Source organism: Nylanderia fulva, unplaced genomic scaffold (assembly GCF_048542155.1).
Source record: "Nylanderia fulva isolate GAGA-0341 unplaced genomic scaffold, ASM4854215v1 Scaffold2, whole genome shotgun sequence".
Taxonomy (NCBI): Eukaryota; Metazoa; Arthropoda; class Insecta; order Hymenoptera; family Formicidae; genus Nylanderia; species Nylanderia fulva.
Genome location: NW_028190263.1, coordinates 6,992,714 through 7,013,550, shown reverse-complemented (window position 1 = coordinate 7,013,550; position 20,837 = coordinate 6,992,714). Strand labels below are relative to the sequence as shown.

The 20,837-nt window shown below is 37.9% G+C and overlaps 1 protein-coding gene across 7 annotated transcripts in view; it reads right to left on the bottom strand.

Moving 5' to 3' along the window:
- LOC114942845 (RNA-binding Fox protein 1) overlaps positions 1-20,837 on the bottom strand; it is a 267,417-nt gene that overhangs the window by 93,115 nt on the left and 153,465 nt on the right. For 6 of the 7 annotated variants that reach the window (XM_029318296.2, XM_029318298.2, XM_029318295.2 and 3 more), the window contains one exon: positions 9,228-9,518. The exons of the other annotated variant lie outside the window; for it this stretch is intronic. In XM_029318296.2, coding sequence (XP_029174129.1) covers positions 9,228-9,515 — 288 coding nt within the window. In that variant the 5' untranslated portion in view covers positions 9,516-9,518. The remainder of the gene's footprint in view (positions 1-9,227; positions 9,519-20,837) is intronic. 7 annotated transcript variants of the gene reach the window in all.

Genomic DNA, 20,837 nt, shown 5'->3' with positions numbered 1-20,837 from the left:
TCGTTAAATAAACTGTAAATAACGCGAAACTATATTTAAAACTAAAGATTCGCTACATTAGCGAGAAATGTGTTATACGTATATATCGTTTCCTTGTAACATTTTGTACCGCGCATCGTTCTGCCTGCATTATGTACAATCAAGGCGTTCGTAAGGTACGGGATTATCACCAGAGTCCATCCAATCTCGCACACGGTTATAAACAATGATTTACAATGTACGTGTAAGCAGCCGCCGTGCACATAAACCAGAAATATGATCGTTCATGTTAAGTCGGGAAGCTCTCGGCGGGAACTGCAAGTGGTAATATCTGAAAGTGGTCAGCCAAATGGCCGACCTTATCATGCTTGCACTACTAACGGCCGCCAAGTGAATGCGCGCAGCGCGCGATCAGACGCAGCTGCTGCATCGCGGGCGAAACTTGCGAAATATCGGGAACGTATGAAGCCATTAATTTATCGCGCCCCCGTAAGAGCCATTTCCCTGCGCAGCACGTAAACTCGCACGATTAAAGGAGAAAATATAGAGAAGAGTATATAAAAACATTTTTTTTTTTTTTTTCAGATTTAAGCAACAATTTTAATGAATTTACTTTTTCTGCGTTCTCGAAAAATTTGGAGAGACTTTAGAATCGACTTCTTAATACTCGGTAATTAAATCACACGTACAAAAATACAAATTATTCATTTATGTATATTTGTCATAACGACGCGGAGAGATGAATCTCATGAAATATTTGTTTTGTTTCACCACACACAATTCTCTCATTATTTTTCTCGGTTAATTTTTTTAATTTCCCGGGTCAAGTATTATACTGCTCAATGAATTACTCATTACGCATCGCCAACGTATATCATCGCCAGATTACAAGCCGCGATGCGAGAGCGTCAATACGCTGCCGGGCGCGCTTTTATGACGTCGACGAAAGCTTGTTTCACCGGAGATTAAAACTTTTTTTCCCCACCCCAATCTACACGTACAAAAGAGGCAAGCGTAGCCTTTCTGACGCGACGACGGGCAGAAATTTAACAGAATGGAAAGCAGAACGAACCATCAGTCCATCCTCGTCCATTCCGGGAATAAATCCCTCGATCTCTTCTTTAATGCGTGTCATGAACAATAATCATTCGCGGAAAAATTTCGATAATATATATATATATCGACCTATTTCATTCTCCGTTGAACAATTTTATTATCTTTTTTATTTCGCGCTTTTACGTTTATTTAATACAAGATATAACAAAAATATACATTGGCAATGTTTTATTAATGCTATTATAAAATGTATTTTTTATATATGTAATAATAAAAAATATATCTCGATAAAAGATAAATGTAATTAAAATTTATGATTGAAACGTGTTACAAAGGTCATGATAGAAAAAAATACTACATCTTCGCAAATATACTTTTATGTATTTTATCTATCATTCATTTTAAAGAATTTTTACTCATTTCTTTTTAAATAATTATTTCATTAATTAATACAAAATTTATTAAGCGAACGTATCAACTAGTTTGAGTAAAAAAATTTTTTTAATGCCCTAAAAACGGGTATAACATGACATGTCACAAACGAGAGTCTGCCTTTGCTCTTTCACAATTGAAAACTAGTCCAATTTGACGAACTACGCTCGCAAAAAATTGGAATCGCATTGGCGAATTTCCTCTCTCAAATTTTCAAATATTGATGCCTGAAATTATTCATCTCAAGACCGATATATTTGTACAAAGCGTTGCGTAATTATAATAAAGATACCTCCTAGTTAATTTAATTTGTCCAACCCTAAGAAAATTCCGAATAAAAAAGAAGACCCATAGTGCTTAAAACGCAATATAGAAGAAAGCATAATAAAAAAATGAAGAAGCTTAAAATTTCATAATATTTGTGCGGTTATTTATTATGTATCTTGAATCCAGCCATTGTATTTTAATACTCATTGTACTTTTGAGAATAATTGTTTATGCTTATTTGCATTTATAAGTACTTAATCGGATGCAGAAAATTCGTAAGATTTATGACAAGAACAAAAGGGAAAAAGAACAATGGAGAGACAGAGAAAAACAGATTGTTAAAGGATTATTCTTATTCTTCGACAGAAATTTTTCTCTTAATCTTTGAACATTTTTTTCGTTAGTATATTCACTGGAATACGAAATTAATAGAATGTCCAAACCTTTGAAATTTATTCCTCTATTTATTATCCCCATTATTTATCTCTCTCGCTCTTCTCCCGAAAAACATGGATTTAATTTACACGCCATCACGTAAGACATCTATATTCCAGATTGGACAGAAATTTTACACCGAAGCTGGCAAATTGAATTTTTTTGAGGCTCCGTCCGCGTCTCATCGAGCGGATCCATCCTCGTTAACTACGCTTCTATCTCTGCCGATAGAAATCGGCATTCAAACGAACTGCTTGATATTCCGGCAGCGTACTTCTCGTTCAGAACGAGGAGAGATGCGCGAAGTACACCCGGACGTCAATTGATACGAACATTTATTCCTGCAACTTTCGGTAGGTATAGCTCGTGTAGCTTCGAGCGAACGACTCTGACAAGTTTGCGACAACGGTGCGGAATCGTTTGGACAAATTCAAACGAGACGTGCTTCTGCCGCGGATTTCGTGTTTCCAAAAGCATATTTTGCGCTCGTAACTTCGTTCGCTTTAATATAATTGCAGCTTGTTAGCAGTAAAAGATTTATCTACGATGCGAAAATGCAAATGTGTAGTGTGATGAAATATTATGTAAATGGAAGTGTAGGAAGACGGTTGTTCGTATAATTGCTGCGTAGTAACAACATTCATATTTTATTGTAGCAATCAAGAAGAGTGCAGGAGGAAGACTTTAAAAATTTTGTGCCATTTTCGCATCTTTCGCGAGGCTCTCTCTAATCAGATTATAAAACTATCTCTACCGTGAAAAACACTAGTCCTCGACGAAACATTATCTTAATTATTTCCGTAAGAAATATTAAAGTTGAAGACAAAATTATTTACAAGTATTTATAAGGGTCAGGTGTTATTCTCAATAATTTGTCTTTTGTGATTTTCATCGATAATAACAGATAATTATAGATTCGTCTATGATATTATTTTCTGCAGCGAGGTTTTATTTAGAAAATTTCATTTTCGTAAACTACCATATCGAGAAAAATCGAAATATTGGAAGATACATCGCTACGAATCTCTATCATGATTAAATTACTGATCGAAACGTTTCTGGCCGGTTGGTCCCTTACAAACTTTATTAAATTTGAAATATATGTCGGCTCTCAATATTATAATAATAATAATAATGCATGAATCTTAAATCGGCCAATAGAGCCTTTTCTCCATATGTAAGTTCGAGATTAATTTATATATGGAACTTAGTAAATCTCAAACCAAGAGATACAGTTCCGAAGAATTAATTTTTCGCGCTTAAGCTCTATTGGCCGATTTAAAATTCATGTATTATTTTTATTAAATTTATTTTATCACGATTATTTGTTACGTCATATATATTTATGTATATGAAATAGACTTGACGCAGATCAGATTAGACGCACACAAATCACTGCATGAAGGAACGCGCGAGAAGTTAGGCGAGATAAACCCGACAAATTATGCAAACCGCGGAAGACGGATAATGTCATCAAGCGAGGAAACGCTCGCGAATTCTGTACAGTTCGAGAAGCTTTTAGTCCGGCATGAATAATAGAGACGTGTCGTTCCCGAGGCAAGGATTTATGGCCGTTCTCCCTAAAACTCCGAGCCATTTGTTTGTCCCTCCCTCTCCCTCTATACCTGGTTTGTCTTAAAGACACAACAAAAACCTTTACGGGAAAATAGAAATATGCGTCCAAAAAAAAAAAGAGAAAAAATATCTTTTGCCTCCATTTTGCGAGGTCGTTTATACTATAAAATAAAGAGAAATCGATTATCTGGAATACAATTAATAATTCGAATTTTTTATAAAAAGCCGAGCGTTCTCTCTTTATCTTCATTTCTCTTATTATTTGAAAAGCTCTTCTCTTGTAATTTAAAAATCTATGAAAATCGGAAGAAAAGTCTCGGTAGAAAAAAAGAAAATGCTCTGAATAAATACTTGCTCAATCGTCAATCTCAGTTTATCCTCAATTTTTTTTCCTCGTTAAATATAGTTGAAACTCGTAATAAAACTCATCTACAAAAAGCCATCTTCGTATCTACACGCACATATACAGTATTAAAGACATCCAGTAAGATGTAAGTGTATCATCTTTGTGATCCAAGTGCGACAATTCCCGGTAATATCCGAGTAATTTTCTCAAGTTTCTCAAAGTTCTCCAATCTTTAGTAAGCAAAGAAACTCGAATAATCAAAGAGTAATCAAGAAAAGCGCTTTTTATCGGCCCTTGTTCCGGGAAAATGGTCCGAGAGAGAGAGAGCGCAATGCGACGGAAAACAATAAAACAATGCGCAATGGCTAGTATTAGGGACATTTTCCCTCGCTGAATAAGGCGTCGCGACGGTATAATTCGCCGCTACTTGGTAATTTCAGAAAGTTCCAGACGACGGCCGCAACTTTATATTCATTAGCGGCAGGTTGTCGTGGAAAAAAAAGCGCGGAGATGGAGAAGGAAAGAGCCGGAAAATTTTCAAACCCGGTTGCTTGCGCGTGTATTGCAAAGTTTCGCGCCGGTAAACTCGACGAATAGCCGAGCTCTTCGCAGCGTATTCGAGTACTTGGCAAAGCGGCCTCGGCTTTCCGCGACTAACGAACGCCGTTGAATGCGCTCTGGCGGATTCGCTTTTCATCGCGAGCGGAAAAACATAAAGAGCCAAAGAAATGTCCGCCCTCTTTGCGCAACTTTATATTTCAAAAAATATATATATATTCATAATGTCTCGAGATTCTCCATGTTTCTTTCAATTCGCCCGATCCCCTCGACCAATTTCTGTTCCCTTAATAGGTACGCGAAAGAGGAAGTACTTACAAGAGTGGAATACTCCGAGACGCGGTCTTTCCGGTAGACTGAGATAATCAGAATAATGCGAAATAAATAATATTTTTTTTATCCGCGCGCGGTCTCTACTTTAATTTTATGTTAACTCTGTAATACAATTTTATTTATTTATTTAAATTTAATTAAATAAATATATAATAAGATATAAGACGCAATCGGAAGGTTGGGAATAATTGAAAACTCAGAGAGTTTATTATTTCAGTAAAGAGGACGTTCTATATATACCTATATATATATATATGAGTTTTGAAAGAATTGCAGGCGGAAACTTTTTGCTCGTCTATATGTTTTGAAATGCGCTAGTTTAAAACAGGTCGTGGCATAACACATTTGCTGAACCGGGTTATTTCAGCAGTAATATGTCTTGGCGCATGGCGGAAATTTTCGCACGGAACTATAGAGACAGCGGATTGCTAAAACCGTCTCGTGCGAGTTAACTCGAAAGAGAGTCCAACGGCATTTCGCCTAATATGCTGGGAAACTCGAATGCGCCATCCTCATGCATCTAGATAACTAGGAAATGCACCGAAAGATACGGATACTACGTGCGTTATAACGATGTGCAATGTTATATTGTTGGGGAAACTGGGATTATGTTCGCGCTGTGTAATATTCCCTACGAGGTGAGTTGTGGGAAATTAATAAAGTGGAAAATTTATTAAAAAAAAAAACCCATAACTTTACTATATTAATAAAATCCCATTTTGTAATGCATAACATTATACACAGCGTATATTGCATTAAATTTTAATTAATTCTCTATTATGCATATATTATTTTGCGAAAGATGCAAACTCTCTCTCTCTCTCTCTCTCTCCGAGACGTCAAATTAAATACGTAATTTTAGAGCTGGTTCTAATTTCGAAGACAATTTCTTAATAATATACTCTATCCTGAAAATCGTCGCGATTCGGGACAGCGATATATCTTCTTTATGACGGCCGTGATTTATATTCGAGTCAAAAATTTATGTACGACGAATTGGCCGACCGACCGTATTGTGCGCGCGAGTCCGCGTGGCATAACGTTCCGTAGTTCCGCGATAATATAATATACGTGTTGTCGCAACGGTGCGAACACAATACAATTGCGCGGCCATCCGCTCGGAATGAAACAGGGGAAAATGCAGGTTCCCAGGTGATATCTTGCGCGCGCGTCCAAGGCAACCGCGTTTCTCGTCTCGATGACTAACCGATTAATTGAGCAGACGAATTTTGGCCGCGGGACAAAGCGACCGCGATCGTGGAGAGGGAAAACCGCGACGCTGTTCGCGAATTATTCACTTTTCACCGTCTAATTGTCGTTATCGAATCCGCGGTTGATGAAACTTATTTTTGGCGAGAAGAAAAAAAAATGAGAGCCGTCGCAGAGAGTTTCTTGATGAAACGTGAGTGTCATATTTTTATAGTAATTTGAAGAATCGCTGATAAATCGCCGAGAATAATGAACTTGAAGAATATTTTTCTTTTGTCGTAAAACTGTGGATTTTCTCTCCGTTTAGCACATCTATATTTCGTTCGAAGATATAAAAATAATTTTATTTCCAGCTGGATATACAAATATAATTGATATTATTTATATAAATAAAAGTTTTGCCTCTACATAGCAGTTTTATATACTGTCAGCGGTTTAATAATATATTGTCACAAATAATGGTAACTTTAGAATACAAAAATTATTCATGGAGATTCGTTAAATATCAAAATCTAATCCAATTCACCACCATTCATTCATTTCCTTTTCACACACACACATACACGGAGCTATCGTACTCTCGAATTTACGAGCAATGAATAAAAAGAGCGTTCTGGCGTTGTCGAAAGTAAAATACAGGGAGGAGTTCGCGCGAAACTAACGAGATTTATATATTAACGTCATTGCCGGTAATGAATTACACGGGATGTGCAGACGTTACTTTCGTCGCACATGCACTCTTCGTTATGCATATATGCGCGATATCCCGCGAAAGCGCGCTTTGCATTTCGAGAGTCGAGCATGAAAATCAATTATCGCGTCTCCGATATTTATTTAGCATTAAACGGCGATCGTCGCGTTTATCCTCGCCGTTCCGTAACTCAGGACGATCGTAAATCAGAGATGGAAACCTGGTCCGGCACGGTGTCTCCGATCGTAATGAATGGGAGAGACGGTCGGTCGATGGGACGAAAACGCATTGCAGCTCTTCGACGCGAGAGCGAAGCCTCCACGCGCGTATGAATTTCAAGTGAATTAATGGCACCGGATTATATCTCGTAATCGCGTATCTATCACGCGAACGTCGTTTCCCCACGGACCGATTTCAAACAAAGAGAATTCACTATTAAAACGCAATTACCGATTAATCATTTTCCACGAGCGTGTAACATTGATCGGTCGCTGAATGAATATATTCGCTTTTGAAGACGCGTGAATAATTACAGCGTTTTCGAAAGAATAGATATTCTGGAAATTAAATTTATTTTTTAAAAGAAATTATAAAAAGAATTGAAAAACCGTGCGGACAAGGTGAACAAACGATAGATGAGAACTTTATGCGAAGAAATCAACATTTTCACGCACGATTCACTTAGATTCAAAGGTCACAATCATAAACGTGGCGAATAAAAATGTCGTTCGAGAGAACAACCGAAGAATACAAATCCGTGAAGTGTTTTCGAAAGATCTCGTTCGTTTCGAATGTGAATCACGTAGCAGCAAATTGCAAGTACAGAATTGGACGCGAGCTGATGCGAGAAAACGTAATTAATAATTTGTAGTAGAATGGAAAGAGTTAGAAACTCGAAATGCGCTACAATCATATCTGGCAAATAACGTAATGAACTGTATTGCGTCGTAAAGTAGGCCAGATAAAAAAAAAAACAAAAAAAACAAGAGATTTCATTACAAGTCTCGTATTTAAGATAAGTCCGGTTATTTCCGGTAGCCATGCAAGCACGAGATGCCTGCATGCATATTTCCAATTAAATCGTGCGACATCGATTACGATTCGTTAACGGGAGATTAAATTTAAAGAGCAATAGCTTTTTACAAGTCCGAGTGCATCGAGATGAAATTATTGCTTCTGGTATTACTCCGCTTGAAAATCATTCGAATTAAACGGACTTTATTAATTCGATTACGCGACGAATCGTCTTGAATAAACTGGAATTATACTGTTTTCGAAATTAGCGTCTACAAAAATCAGCTGATTTTAAATAGATGCGATTAATTCAGTTAAGCAACCCGTTAACTTTATATATCTGAATCGCTATTGTCTTTCAATTAACATAAATATTAAGATGAAATCATCTGTATTCGCGCAAACGGATAAAGAATAAAAATATAAAGTTTCGATTTCGCGGAAATATGTCGCGAGTGTATTTCCATCTTTTCAGCTTTCAGAGAATATAATATCCAGGGGGAAAACTCTTTTATTCAACGAGTAAATAACTCTCCTCGCCTATCGCGCATTCTGTTATGAATTACAAGGGGCCCCTCTCGTGGAATTCACTCGTCGTCAATGCAGCGCGGTCTCGTCTCCCATTCATACGTGTCTGGAATCATTGACGACGTAAACTATACGTGACGGGACAACGACCGCGCAAACAGGATGAAGGAAAGGACGAGGAGAGCGTTTGCTCGCTTGCTTGCTTGCTTCTCCGGTGGCGGAATGCGCCATCAGAATCTCGTAAGGTCACGTGACCGCAAGAGAGCTCGTTTCGCGTAATTTAGCGATAGCTAAAAACGCGACGAACAAACTTGCTCTATAACAAAGTATATCCTATGCTTGCGGTCTCGTTACGGTCTCACCCTGGCTCGGATGGCTAATAACGCGACCTCTCGGTGTCACGTGAACTTATTATACACGTGCTCACGAAGAAAGATGAGACAGAGTTCAACCAAGTTCTCCTCCCTAGCTTTTATACAGGATTCACGCAACATGATGATTATTTCTCGGAAAAAGGTATTTATATTCAAATCCAATATTAAGTTTCCTACAACCATTGTCTTCCTTCGAGCAGATATTATTTCAAAATACGCATTATCATTGAATTTACCATCAGAACTCTCTCTCTCTCCGACGTTTAACATAATACCGATATACATCTTGCGTATAAAATGAGCCGACTCCGCCCTAAAATCATTAACAGCGTACACCTCCGCAAGTTATAATAATCGAAGCGAAGCGCAGCTAGTCATCGATCGGGCCGACATATGTAGCCGCGTATTGAATTCAGAATCAAAAACTTACAATGGCCTGTTGATCGACCCCGTTCGGAGGCGGAGGCGGACTGAAGCTGGCCGCGGTCGGCGCACCAGGAGCGGCGGAATGGGGCGCGCCAGTCGCGGGCGGCACCTGGGGCCCGCCGGTTGGGGGTGGTTGCTGGGGCGCACCGGCGCTCTCCTCCTTCACCGGCACTGGCGGCGGTGGTTTAACGTCACCGGCTGCACCGGCTGCCCCCACGACACCCGCGACCCCGTTCACCGGAGGGGGAAAGACACCCCCACCATAGGGCGCAGCCATCCCTGTCTGCACCATGTGCTGCAAAACAATATTATCTCTCGTCAATTTTGGCGCTCTGCAAGGTCTAAGATGTTAATCTTTAAAAAAACCAGGTAGGTTCGTTCCTTTATCACTTCTCGCGACTTGGAAATATATACGAGGTCGTAATAATATTCTAGGAGGAGAATATAAGATAGATAGAAGACACCCCACAATAGGGCGCAGCCATCCCTGTCTGCACCATGTGCTGCAAAACAATATTATCGCTCTGCAAGGTCTAAGATGTTAATCTTTAAAAAAACCAGATAGGTTCGTTCCTTTATCACTTCTCGCGACTTGGAACTATATACGAGGTCGTAATAATATTCTAGGAGGAGAATATAAGCTAGAGACGAAAGATTCCTTGTTTCTAGAGATTATTATCGATGTAAATTAAATGTGAGCTGTGAGTTAAATAATTCGATGGAAAATCGGAGTAAAAACCTTTCTTCATTGGCTTGTTATATTAAGAATAACGTGTCTTGATTGAATTACATTAATTCATCCTAATAAATTGTCAATTTAGATAGATAGAAGACACCCCACAATAGGGCGCAGCCATCCCTGTCTGCACCATGTGCTGCAAAACAATATTATCTCTCGTCAATTTCGGCGCTCTGCAAGGTCTAAGATGTTAATCTTTAAAAAAAACCAGGTAGGTTCGTTCCTTTATCACTTCTCGCGACTTGGAAATATATACGAGGTCGTAATAATATTCTAGGAGAAGAATATAAGCTAGAGACGAAAGATTCCTTGTTTCTAGAGATTATTATCGATGTGAATTAAATGTGAGCTGTGAGTTAAATAATTCGATGGAAAATCGGAGTAAAAACCTTTTTTTATTGGCTTGTTATACTAAGAATAACGTGTCTTGATTGAATTACATTATTTCATCCTAATAAATTGTCAATTTAGATAGATAGAACACACCCCCACCATAGGGTGCAGCCATCCCTGTCTGCACCATGTGCTGCAAAACAATATTATCTCTCGTCAATTTCGGCGCTCTGCAAGGTCTAAGATGTTAATCTTTAAAAAAAACCAGGTAGGTTCGTTCCTTTATCACTTCTCGCGACTTGGAACTATATACGAGGTTGTAATAATATTCTAGGAGAAGAATATAAGCTAAAGACGAAAGATTCCTGGTTTCTAGAGATTATTATCGATGTGAATTAAATGTGAGCTGTGAGTTAAATAATTCGATGGAAAATCGGAGTAAAAACCTTTCTTTCTTGGCTTGTTATACTAAGAATAACGTGTCTTGATTGAATTACATTATTTCATCCTAATAAATTGTCAATTTAGCTAGATAAATTAAAAGGAGTAGCTTAAATAAAATAAGATTAGTAAAATCTATATTTTACCTTAAAGTAGATCAGTATAATTAAATAAAGTTGTGAATTGCAAGTTAATTATTGATTATAAAGATATTTTCGTTTCAATTATTTCAAATTTTTGAAATATAGTTCATTAATTTTGCATAAAGTTTAAACGCATTAGTTTGCTATCGATTAATCATGCAATTCTCAACTCAAGATTAATATGTTATTTACGATTTAGAGCGAGTCGAATATGAAGATGGATGAATTACAAGAAAAAAATATATTAAACATATTATTTTGTCTATAAACTTCCATTCACATTCGATCGCTCTTCGCTTTTCATTCGCGAGACAAGAGAGACAAACATTTTTATTATCGCGCCGGCATTCAGTTCACTTTTTCCGATCTCTCCGAGGTCGTTAGAGATGAAGGATAATGGAAGCGAAAATGGCATTGCCAATTTTTCGTGCGGTGGCGCACCATTCATCGTGACCACGGACGCAATCGTACCGGAGTAGAAAGATTTCTGGCAACGTTCCATCACGGTAGGTTGCGATTGGTGGAATAATATCTCCAGCGATCTTAAACCAGAAGCTCTTCTCGCGCTAAAGACATTTTTATATGCGTCAAAAAAATGTAAGCCATTTTCGTCCGAGTGTAATTCCACGGTTCGGTTCTCTTCCTCTCTATAATATTCAAGGACAGGAATATCAATCAACAAAGTTGGATATCCCTAGGCGGTTGAATAATGTGTATTACGCTACTGTCAACTGCGACTCGATATCAGGTAATAAAGATGTAAATTGGATATGAATCGATTGTTGCTCGTCAGCGTGTTGCGTAGTTTGTAGTTCCGCGTCGCGAAAATAAATTATACAAAACACAGCTCTCCAAATATATGTATACACGATTATAAAGTTATAATTACAACGTATGAATTTTCTCGTTAATTTACCAGTTTGACGGCTTCTCTGCGAAAATTATCTTTCTATTTTTCTTTTCGTTCGGAATAACAATTATCATCATTTGATATTACGTGGAAATACTTTGATCGTTTCTTGAATCTCTCGGATGAAACAGATATTCTATTCGGTATCTAAGCACGTACGAAAACTCATCGATATTCGACGAGATTTTCTGGTTTCGCGATAAGGCCAAAGAGTTTAAGTAAAGGACAGTTTTATAGAACGGAAGAGGCGAAGAGGGATTCGCAGGGTGGCGAACGATTTACCATAGACAGCGAAGGGTAACTATAATTTATGGTTCGCCTCCGGGTCGTGCCATCCACAATCTCGCGCGTGGCAGGTTACAGATGGTTTGTCCAGTTCTCCCTTCTTTCTAGATTATTTCTGAACGCTCTCTCCCCTATCCCTTTCGCCCCGTCACGGGAGCGCAAAGAGCCATTTGTTATTTCTACCTTGAACATTTTTCTGAAAACTCGATTTAGACCGGATTTCGCCGATACGAACCGGTCGCGCGCGAACAGAGATGAAGCTCCGCCGAGGAAGAGCTCTGCGTGCTCTTTGTTAAGTCTGAGAAATGAGGGTCTCGGTCTCAGCAATTACGCAAGATCCGACAGCAACAAAGTACTGCGACCCAGATGATTTCTCGGGCTTGATTGCGATAGCCTTGGCCGCCCGATAAAATGTAGCAATTGATATTTTTATCGAAATCAGAATAAAAACAGCCACGATTCTCTTTCCATCTCTCTTTCTTTATTCGGGTATATTATGTACAGGATGTTCCAGAACTGGTGGAAGTTTTTAATGGCAGATTCCTGGTGTCATTCAGAAACGATTTTTCCTCGGCGAAAATGTCGGGACACCAATAATTTTCGAATTATAAGAGCAGTTGAAAATAAAGGCTCTTTTTGAAACTAAGCCTTGTGGAAATAAAATATTAACAAATCTACATTCTTCAGTTAATTTTAGGTAGAGTTGCTTTAATAGAATTTTAATATAAGGCTTAGTTATAAAGGTAGGTACATAATAACAAAAGTTGGGAACATGCTAAAAATGATGGCCTCCTTCAACATTTTCACTAAGGAAAAATCGTTTCCAAATGATATCAGGAATCTGCTATTAAAAACTTTTCCGCCAGTTCTGGGACACCCTGTGTATGTATGTTGGTACTGATAAAAATGTCGTATTTATTTTCATTACTCATGAAAGTTTTTTTTCCGAAAATTAATCCCGCAGAGTTTGCAATTTCATTTACAACTCAAACTCCGCGTATACAAAATATTTACCCAATATCACATGTTCCTTCAACTCTATAGCGCACAAAATGAATGAAAAGTATTTTTCTGAGAATTAAGTATATAAATACACGAAACAAAACTCTCGAACAAAACCACGAAAAAAGCTGCTATGATGAAGCTTCAGACCTTTCTCTGATCACTAATTGGAGAGATTTTATACTGAAAAATGAACGGAGTGACAGACTAGAGGAGATGAAAAAATTAGGAGGAAAGGCATATGTTCCTGAAGGGATATTCGACGAGAGAAAAGATACGGAAAGTATATGTGTGTAGCAGCAAAGAAGAGGATGGATTCTTTCGTGGAGAACCCTTGCGGCGAATGAGCCGAAACTAAGTTTTGAACGAGGCCAAGATAGAGAGAGAGAGAGAAAAGTCACCTCCGGCTCTACAAACGTTGTCACTCTTCCCACCTTCGACTGCTCTCTATTCCGCGGACGTAGCTTAATCAACGAAAGGGACAGGATGGATAAGGAATGAAGAGCGTACATATATAGTGGAAAACGTGATCTCCAGGTCGACCTAATTTTCTCTCCGGCTGACGCGAGAAATATGTCTCCGGATCGGTTAGAGAAATTAAACTTTCGAGATCCGAGTAAAAACGCATCGGTATCTCGACAGGTAAATTGGAGGAAATTCTTCAATTACATTCGATCGTTTCAATTACACGATCCCCCGTTAATTGATTAATATAATTTATGCAGAAGGAATGGCATCGCCGACAAGCAGCATCCGCTGGCATGAATTTTTACTTTACTTTAATCAAATGGACTTTTTCATTTCAAGCAATGGCAGTCGAAAGTTCGAATACGGAATGTGTTGAAAAATCCGAATCAAATCAAATTTAAATCACATTTATACACGAAGCTGGACGGAAGTTTTCTTCTGTGGAATATTTGAATAAAATTTCACGTTGCTTTCGCGTTTTATATAATTGCGGATAATCTATTATATTTATGTGAAAATAACCAAATTAAAAAGAATTAGTTTCTCTAAAATATTTTCTATATACAGAGTATTTCAGAACTGGATTCAGGACGGAAAAGTTTTTAATATCAGATTCCTGGTATCATTTGGAGACGATTTTTCTTTAGTAAAAATGTTGAGGAAGGTTTTTAGTATGTTCTTAATTTTTACAATTATATATCTTTATAACTAAATTAAAATTCTATTAAAGCAAACTCTATCTAAAGTTAACTGAATAATGTAGTTCTGTCAATATTTTATTTCTGCAAAGCTTAGTTTCCAAAAAAACCTTCATTTCCAACTGCTTATAATTCGAAAATTATTGATGTCTCGACATTTTCACTGAGGAAAAATCGTCTCCGAATAATACCAAGAATTTGCCATTAAAAACTATTCCGCCAGTTCTGAAACATTAGCAAAAAATGATCGCGGTTTCATGTCCTGATATCTCAAAAAGATCCTTTCCTCGCTTTCGTGAGATAAAATTCTCAATTCCATTTTAGCAAATGGCTCGTTCTCACTCGTTCAACGACAGTCTAACAGTTCTTCGTCGTCCGCTTCCTCTTTCTTACTGCGCTCGCGAACAGAGCGAAGGTTTTCCTCGCATAAAAGGGACCATTCAGAGCATGCTTCCCCTTCGGCATCAGCGAAGCGTGTCGCCGCTACATAGCTGGGCCTTACGGCGATCGCGTGCGCGGGACCATAATGAAAAAAAATGTTAATGACGCCACGCTAATTCGATCAGTTTCCTCGAGCACGGCGAGTAAATGACGAAACGTTCTCTGAATGAATTCCGCGGCGCGGCACACTGCACTCGCGTAACTTAATTAAATATTCGTAACGGATGGTCATTCAAACGGTTATGCGAAACTGCCAATTTATCGCCCCGTCAGTCGTTCGCACGCTAATTTCATCATAATTTAATCTTCTTCGAGTTATAACGTTCAATTTGAATTTTTGTGAAAAAAAGATCGAATTTGAAACTAGTTGAGAACAATTTTTATAAAAAATTTATATAGAGTGAGAGAACGGGATTGCAATCATTTTTTAAGTAATATATTTATAATAGTCATGTACAGGGTGCCCGGTAACTAACGGACCAACGATTACAAATGGATTCTTTGATCAATTTGGGAACGATTTTTCCTCAGCGAAAATGTCGAAAAAGGTCATCAATTTTTACAACTTTCCAATATTTGTCATTATGTATCTTTATAACTAAGCCTCAAATTAAAATTTTATTATAGTAAACTCTACCTGAAATTAACTGAAGAACTCGAAAATTATTGACTTCTCAACATTTTTGCTAAGAAAAAATCGTCTCCAAATTGGCCAGAGAATCCGCCCTTAATCATTGGTCCGTTAGTTACCGGACACCCTGTATATCAGTGAGATGTGATGAATAAAAAAAATAATTTGATCAAGTAAGATTAATCATATTCGATTAGATATCTGAAAATTTTCAGGATCCTGATATACTAAAGGATAGCCAAGTATGTTCGTTTACAGCCTTGTAGCAAAGTTCTCATGTTTGTTCAATATTATGTCTGGTATTACAAGGAACCAAGTTAATACGAACTTTGAAATCAAAGTTATCTCAAATGAGGGTTTCTCTCTCTCCCTCTCCCTTTCTTTGCTTTAGATTAATTCATGCAAATAATAGATATCGAACAAATGACCTATTTTCCGAGTGCCATCGACTAAACAAGATGGCACTTTTTGCATATACAATGTCTGTCTTATCGACTAAAATTGGGGGAGAAGAAGGTTCAGAGGCGGATATCGGCAAATCAGGAAACTGGTTTGTCGAGCTACACGAGGATCAACGTCATCGGAATTGGCAGTAGAAGAGGCGAACGCAATAAAAGCGAATAAAAGGCCATTTCATGCGAATTGTGCAAATTAAGGCGAGTTGTATAATTGTCTCATTGTCGGGGTTACGCGGGTAAATTTCACAGAATATTTTCCACAGCAGAAACTCCTCGATTTTAATTTAACAAGAGTATAATAATAAACGCGGATAATATGTGATGCAAGAATTAATTAACCAACTAAATTTAAAAAATACATAATTAGCTCGGAGCAGCGTGAAGCTTTGCATTTTAAAAATCTAATTCACGCAAAACTATTATATTGTTGAGTTAATTCATCAATTAAATATTAATTCAATTTTTTTTAATCTCAAAATATGAAAATGACACTTTCAATATTGCAGATTATACTTTTATAATTCAACATATTTGAGATAACAGCATAAAATTCCCGAAAAGATTTATTTGTACGCGTATAATTAGAAGTTGAAAAATAAAAGAAATAAGAAATTACAAAAATAAACCTAAGAAAATTATAACAAATGATTTTGTAGACATAAAAATACTCGTCTCTAATAAAGCTACATAAATCAAGAATAAATATATATTTAAAAAATTATAATATATATATATTATTTGATATATAAAAATACATTAATTTCGGTCTCTAGAGAGATATTATACTGCATGGCGCTTTTCCGCGGACCAGACCAACCATCATTATGTCATATCCAGAAAGCAAGCAATAATAATTTCAACGGCAGCCCCACACACACACACACATATATACACGTATGCAACGCGCGAACGGAGGGCTCGTAATTTAACCATCGGGTTTTCGTTTTGAGTGCTTTCACGAGTGTCTCGACACATAGAGCGACATGTTGAGCTTCCGCGGCAGCGGTCTGCCCTTGAATATTAGGGCGTTGAAACGCGCAGTGCGGTGCACCCTTCCTCGTCCTTTCGATGTTTTGACGCCAGCAAAGCGAACGCGAGCCGCCAAGAATAAACCTGAAATCAATAGTGAACGCGCGGCCCCGAAAGAGCGAGAGAGAAAGAGAAAGGCGGAATGGAGATGGATAGAAAGAGAAAGCGAATAATGGCGGAAGGTTTTCCCGACCGGCCGAGCTTAAAGCACATCCGGTATATCCTTCCCTATACGTCCGCTTTACTATTCGTCGGTAGAGTTTATCGTTCTATGATTGTACGTCGGGATATCGTTTCGATTCGCCGTTTCACGAGGATAGGGGTGGATTACTGAAGGATTACCCCCTTCTTTTATTACGTAGTCTTCCTCAAAGCAGACTTTAACCCTTTGCCCTCCGTTGGCGCCGCCATGGCGACATATATAGCACGCATCGGACTGCAAAGGGTTAAAGAGTGCGGACGGAAATCGTAAAAACGTTTTATTCGCTGCATTTTATTTGATTCCGACAATGTTCCCTTTGTACTGTGGCATCGTTATTTTCGCAAAATTATTTTTTATTGTTTCATTGTTATAATTATTATTTATTATTTTATTATTAATTTATGACGCGAAAATTTGCTGTCTAAGAATTTTAATATAAATGTTTGCGTTTCGATGACAATGACACAAGAAATATCAGTAATTTTTCTCTTTCTCATTTATAATTGATTTTACCTCGCGATTTATTTTATAACGACATTTCGTTATAAAATAACAGAGAGAGAGAGAGAAATGTATATAAAAAAATTTTGATTGATCCGAGAGCAATTAAATTCAAAGCTTTTATTTTTTACTCGATATATGTACATATATATATATATATATATTTGCTTTCGAAAATAAATATTCCGAATCAAAACTTAAAATCTAAAATATAAAGTGAAAAGTCAAAAAAGTTTATTAATATACCTTTTTACGTACATACATAAAAATTGAAGAAAATTTCTCGATATCGAAAGCGCGATTATCTTTGCGTCCGAAATTTCCAGACCAAAGTGGTCTCATCACACTATATATATATATATATATATATATCGGAGATATATTTTTATTCGCACTGAGAGCACTCAATGACGAAAACGTGACGATCCAGCCAATTGGCTGTGCGAGTCCGATCGCCTCCATTCTCTCATTCCCCTACATATATATCCCTCCTTCGATCATTCTCTCTTCTCTTCCTCATCGTTCTCCTCGCATGCCGAGTTAAATACTCTAATTCGCGTTAATGGATGGCCCGCTGCCAGTGGAAGGTTTCTAAAGAGCCTCTTCCCGACCGGGAATCGCGTTCACACCAAGCTCGGGCCCCATATAAGAGGGCCCCTGTTCTCGTGAGATCGTCTCGCCGTACAAAGGAAATCGCCCATTTGATGGGAGTGCCTCTGGCACATTACAATCTCATATATAGCCGTAATCAAGCCGCAAATATATATATATATATTATATTATATATTTAAATGCATACACGCACACGTGACGATGCAGGAAAATCGCTGAGGTCTATCTAGTAATTACATCCGCCATCGATCGTCAACATCGATCGACAATGCCTCTTTTATCGCGCAACGAGACGTTACGTAAATAGCTTCGCGTGTGTCTCCTTCGTATTCCGCGGCGAATCCATCCGTCTAAATTTACATGTCTCGTTGGGATTACCCTCGAAAACCGGTACGGATATCCGATCAGAGAGCGATACTATCTGCCGTATCGTTCGAGGAACGTATCTTGTTATCCGGTTAATTACATTAATTCTTATCGCACCGGATAAATATACAAGTATAGAATTGTCCGAAAAATTGTACGCCATTATCTTTCCCACGTTAGATCGGTACACAGAAACGTCATAGGATTATAGCCCGTTTGTATACAGGGTGTCCGGTAACTAACGGACCACCAATGATTAAGGGCGGATTCTCTGGCCAATTTGGAGACGATTTTTCCTTAGCAAAAATGTTGAGAAGTCAATAATTTTCGAGTTATAAACGATTGAAAAAAATGGGTTTTTTGAAAACTAAACGTTTTGGAGTTAAAAGTCTAACATAATTACATTCTTCAGTTAATTTCAGGTAGAGTTTACTATAATAAAATTTTAATTTGAGGCTTAGTTATAAAGATACTTAATGACAAATATTGGAAAGTTGTAAAAAATGATGATGACCTTTTTCGACAGTTTTGCTGAGAAAAAATCGTTCCCAAATTGACCAAAGAATCCACTTGTAATCGTTGGTCCGTTAGTTACCGGACACCCTGTATACACGATTCTTATCTCGCAACATGCATTGCAACGATAAGGAACCCATCTGCGACTTAGGGGCAGAATCGATTCACGTTACTCGATAACGATCGGCAAACGTTCTTGCCTCGATGTAACATCGCGGTCGAATGATCACATTTGGCTGTTTATCGCTTTCGACGTGCAAAGGAGATTTAGCTCTGTTTTGTCAGACGCGAAACGCGTCCGACTTTTCGGGGGATTTCTCCTCAAACAAATTTCGCACGCGCGTGAAAAGCTCGATCTCCCGCAACGCATCGTTATTTTTGGTCGGAAAATACACGCCGGGAAAATTAAAGTGAGAACTTGACGTGTGTTTCTGCCGTGGATCCGGGAAATTTTATCCATCGGGGAAAACGATATTATATATATAATATATATATATATATTAGAGATGAGCTCGATGATGCTTATATTTTACGATCTAGCTAAACTGTTTATCTACGAATATATCCAAGGGAGAAATTTTATACGTCATCGGACTTTTCAGCTGACTATAAACAACATTTTGCTTCTGAACTGATGTAACGCGCGCGTCGTTTCGGCGATTTATTTTTAACATTTCACTTCTCGACGCAATTTAATTTTCATTGTGTTTTACTGATTCCACGCACCTTCGCTCGAACATATATTTATCGTAACATTCTAAAAACGCGATCGTGATGTTCTCGAATTAAAATATAACTTCTAGAATGTATTTTTGAAACTAAGATATAATCTCCTCTTATATATGTCACTTGATATCTTTTCCGTTCATATTTCCATGCATATTACAGGATGCTATCATATTTAGATTTCAGACTCTCCCACACCACGAACGAGATATTTTTGATTTTGACGGGAGAATCCTAAGAGTCTCATGCCGAGACACGCTAATCTCGGAACCCATGGAAGAAAGTCTAAAATTACCTAGTGCCTGAAAGCTATGCTTACGAAACGGCGAGTATTTTAAAAATCAAACGTCTAAGTATTTCGATGCACCATATACTTGCACATGGTATTTTTAACAGAGATTAAATTTCAACTAAAAAAAGAGTGCACATTTCACGTTCTAGAAAATCCGTGACGAGTCGATAAACTTACATTTACGAATATAGGTTATTTTATAAACAGAAATATATATTGGCTCATCCATTTTCATTCGCTGATATAAATTAACACGATAAATGTCACGCGGTTTTCACCGCAGAGCCTGTTTCCGCAAAGCGGTCAAATTACGTTCGATTGATTCACCGAGCAAAGTCATATCCTAGCGACAATATTCCCCGTACAACCCCAAAGGTACAGAAATCTAAATATGTTCCCGACCATTTATATGTGGATATAAGCAATGTTTACAATGTCAGCGTGAAACGCAGCCGAATTGTAAAATTAGCTCTCGCGTCGTCCGCGATGGAAAAAAGCGCGCGAGATTTCGCGAAAACCAACCGGCCGTATGAATTGATATCACCGCGCTTGTCCGGAAACACGAAAGTTTCATAAATCGTCTAAAACGCGAGCGGCAACTTTTATCAGCGCACCTCACGGAAATGAGTCCAGTATCTCGAGACTGGGCGAAATACGAGCGTCGAGAGATCGCGCCAGGCGACAGGAAATTGAAAAATTCCGCGTCCCCACGGAAGACGCCGAGGCAACGAGCTACGTAACGAAATTTCGTCCTTCGACGAGCCTGCCGAGGGAAGGTTGACTAAATTTGTGTATTTTTTTGCTAATTTCCGGATTGCATC